General features: G+C 35.6%; 1 protein-coding gene across 1 annotated transcript in view; it reads right to left on the bottom strand.

The window, feature by feature from the left end:
• Positions 1–4,122: 4,122 nt before the first annotated feature.
• Positions 4,123–4,404, bottom strand: part of LOC110453562 (zonadhesin-like) — a 42,895-nt gene continuing 42,613 nt past the window's right edge. Inside the window, exon 17 of the mRNA XM_021502540.1 lies at positions 4,123–4,241. Coding sequence (XP_021358215.1) covers positions 4,123–4,241 — 119 coding nt within the window. The remainder of the gene's footprint in view (positions 4,242–4,404) is intronic.

Below are 4,404 nucleotides of genomic sequence, written 5' to 3'. Positions count from 1 at the left end.
CACAGTGTTATACTTGTATCTAAAAATGTTGCTGTGCTATACCCCTATCACAGTGTTATACTTGTATATACCCCTGTCACAGTATTATACTTGTATCTAACAGTTACACCTTGTTATACCCCTTTAACAGTGTTATACTTGTATCTAACAATTACACTTTGTTATCCCCTATCACAGTGTTATACTTGTATCTAAAAATGTTGCCGTGCTATACCCCTATCACAGTGTTATACTTGTATCTAACAAGTACACCTTGTTATACCCCTATCACAGTGTTATACTTGTATCTAACAATTACACCTTGTTATACCCCTTTCACAGTGTTATACTTGTATCTAATAGTTACATATTGTTATACCCCTTCAATAGTGTTATACTTGTATCTAACAATTACACCTTGCTATACCCCTTCAACAGTGTAATACCTGTAACTAACAATTACACCTTGCTATTCCCCTATCACAGTGTTATACCTGTATCTCAGAATTACACCCTGCTATACCCCTATCACAGTGTTATAATTGTATCTAACAATTACACCTTGTTATCCCCCTTCAACAGTGTTATACTTGTATCTAACAATTCCACCTTGTTATACCCCTTCAACAGTGTGATACTTGTATCTAACAATTACACCTTGCTATACCCCTTCAACACTGTTATACTTGTATTTAACAGTTACACCTTGTTATTCCCCTTTCACAGTGTTATACTTGTATCTAACAATTACACCTTGTTATACCCCTTCAACAGTGTTATACTTGTATCTAACAATTACACCTTGTTATACTCTTCAACAGTGTTATATTTGTATCTAACAGTTACACCTTGTTATACTCCTATCACAGTGTTATACTTGTATCTAACAATTACACCTTGCTATACCCCTATCACTGTGTTATACTTGTATCTAACAATTACACCTTGGTATACCCTTATCACTGTGTTATACTTGTATCTAACAATTACACCTTGGTATACCCTTATCACTGTGTTATACTTGTATCTAACAATTACACCTTGCTATACCCCTTCAACAGTGTTATACTTGTATCTAACAGTTACACCTTGCTATACCCCTTTCACAGTGTTATACCTGTATTTCAGAATTACACCATGCTATACCCCTTCAACAGTGTTATACTTGTATCTAACAGTTACACCTTGTTAAACTCTTCAACTGTGTTATAATTGTATCTTACAATGACACCTTGCTATACCCCTATCACTGTGTTATACTTGTATCTAACAATTACACCTTGGTATACCCTTATCACTGTGTTATACTTGTATCTAACAATTACACCTTGCTATACCCCTATCACAGTGTTATACCTGTCTCTCAGAATTACACCTTGCTATACCCCTATCACAGTGTTATACTTGTATCTTACTGTTACACCTTGTTATACCCCTATCACAGTGTTATACCTGTATCTAACAATTACACCTTGTTATACCCTATCAGACTGTTATACTTGTATCTAACAATTACACCTAGTTATACCCCTTTCACGGTGTTATACTTGTATCTTACTGTTACACCTTGTTATACCCCGATCACAGTGTTATACTTGTATCAAGCAATTACACTTTGGTATACCGTAATTGTAAGATACAAGTATACCACTGTGACAGGGGTATATCACGGTGTAACTGTTAGATTCAAGTATAACACTGTGAAAGGGGCATAACTAGGTGTAATTGTTAGATAGAGGTATAACACTGTGATAGGGTTATAACAAGGTGTAATTGTTAGATACAGGTATACCCCTATCACAGTGTTATAATTGTATCTAACAATTACACGTAGTTATACCCCTTCAACAGTCTTATACTTGTATCTAACAATTCCACCTAGTTATACCCCTTTCACAGTGTTATTCTTGTATCTAACAATTACACCGTGTTATACCCTATCAGACTGTTATACTTGTATCTAACCATCACACCTTGCTATACCCCTATCACAGTGTTATCCTTGTATCTTACTGTTACACCTTGTTATACCCCTATCCCAGTGTTATACCTGTCTCTCAGAATTACACCTTGCTATGCCCCTATCACAGTGTTATACCTTTATCTAACAATTACACCTTGCTTTACCCCTTCAACAGTGTTATACTTGTATCTAACAGTTACACCTTGTTATACCCCTGTCACAGTGGTATACTTGTATCTTACAATTACACCTTGTTATACCCCTATCACAGTGTTATACTTGTATCAAGCAATTACACTTTGGTATACCCCTTTCCCGTGTTATACTTGTATGTAACAATTACACCTTCTTATACACTTAGTAATTATACCGGTATATCATATTTAACCTTGTTATACTTTTTAACAATGATGTGCCATTATCGCAGTTTTACACGTTTTACGCTCTTTCATCGTGTTATAACAATATCTAACAATGCGCACCGCGAGCGGAAGCATGATAAGCCCTTCAGATTCTCGGAAGGGTATTCAAACATTGGAAGCAGGTAGTGGCACATGATATGTTTGGTTTTTACATTACCATACTTAATGAAAGGAATTAAACATATAATTCAAAATTTCTTCATTTACGACGGAATGCCATTATTTGACAATGAAAAAGCGGCATAAATGTGCAGAATAACATTTGAAAATCACGATTTAAGAATTCATCTATACAATCAGGTAATAAAATATCCCCAAAGTTTAACAAAAATTGAAGAACAATTTGAGTGATCGCTTAAGCAAGCAAAATTTTACGCAAAAAAATGATCAGCGTTGCTTTGTCAAGAGTTATATATCAAAACGCGGAAAGTTGAAACTCGATAGAACAATCCGTAATATAAGTAGAACTGTATTGCTGCTAGCATTATCGTCCAAAAGGAGGGGTAAGAATTTGGGCCTTCTGGTGGCTATCACCGATAAGTTTTATTTTTTGTATATACATACCTTGGGGTTATGCCATCATGATATGACATGAAATTAAGGTCAGCTTGGAGACCATCCTGAGAGACGAGGGGGTAAAGTGGGGGACCAAAATAACTAATGGACACTTTTTACCAAAACTACATGTTATTTGTCTAAAGTTTCTTTATCATTTTGGTGTATTGCGTATAACTAAAACTGCAAATATCAAAAATGGCCGAAAAGAGTAGCATATGGTTAATAAGTAGGTCACTATGTCCTTGCTATACATGTATGTGGCAAAATTATGTCAATAATTTTTTCATTATTGTGCCTAAATACATGTTAGAGCCATGCATTAATCTTACCGAATTGTATTAATAAGTATCTTAGCCTAACCCCAAGAATTTTGTTTAATGTTACGCAATACACCAAAATGAAGAAGACACTTTCAAAACATAACATGAAGTTGTGTCAAAAAGTGTCCATTTGTTATTTTGGTCCCCCACTTTACCCCCTCGTCTCTCAGGATGGTCTCCAAGCTGACCTTAAGTTCATGTCATATCATGATGGCATAACCCCAAGGTATGTATATACAAAAAATAAAACTTATCGGTGATAGCCACCAGAAGGCCCAAGTTGGCACCCCTCCTTTGCATGGAATTGATTAACAAAGTTCTTGCAAATACTACACAATGCCCTTATTCGGCAATAAAAGGGGCATAACTCCACTAAAAAAAGCACGTTATCTTCTGAAATGCAAATTCGTTCAAGCTATATTGCAATATGAGTACCAAGTGTCATCAAGATATTTTCATGAATGAAGGCAGAAGAGCGATGACGACATGGAAAAGTTAACCGACGAACGGACAACGCAGCCCCTACCATAATAGGACCAGTCGGACGACGGGCGTATTAAAATAGCACTTCGTTAAACTGGTAATTCACAATTAGCATTTAGAAGGACATGATCACCACATGTCTACCAATTTATGAAATATATACTCACTTTTACATTGGTTATCCACCTTTGTATAACCTTCGAGGCATTTACAGGTGTAGCTACCCGGACGGTTGACACATTCGGATGAAGCAGGGCACTGATATGTCCCTTTAGTACATTCGTTAATATCTGTGAGGTAAACCATCAGAAATAGAAAGATAAAGTAAACCAAAAACCCAAACAAGCCTTATTTGTCATTACAGTGCATTATTTATCATCAACACTAATAAGGTGTCCTAACTTATATGGGTCGTTTTCCCCCAGTTTTTGCAAGTTCCGGAAAATTCAGGAACCTCGTTGATGCAATCAGCAAATTGTGAACAGGTATGTTGTCCCGTAGAACATTCGTTGATATCTTCAGGCAACAGATATAAAGTTTTTGTTCATGTGACGATATTTAATAGTTAAAATCAATTGTTTAATAGGATAGGTAAAAAAAAATCACCGAGCATGTTTTGTTAATTTTTTTGTTATATGTATTGTCACTAATGTTCACATCATGTTCACAAAGATTTCAT

This window comes from Mizuhopecten yessoensis, unplaced genomic scaffold, assembly GCF_002113885.1.
Source record: "Mizuhopecten yessoensis strain PY_sf001 unplaced genomic scaffold, ASM211388v2 scaffold7457, whole genome shotgun sequence".
NCBI classification, from domain to species: Eukaryota; Metazoa; Mollusca; class Bivalvia; order Pectinida; family Pectinidae; genus Mizuhopecten; species Mizuhopecten yessoensis.
The sequence above is the reverse complement of the archived record's forward strand: the minus strand, read 5'-3'. Positions and strand labels throughout refer to the sequence as shown.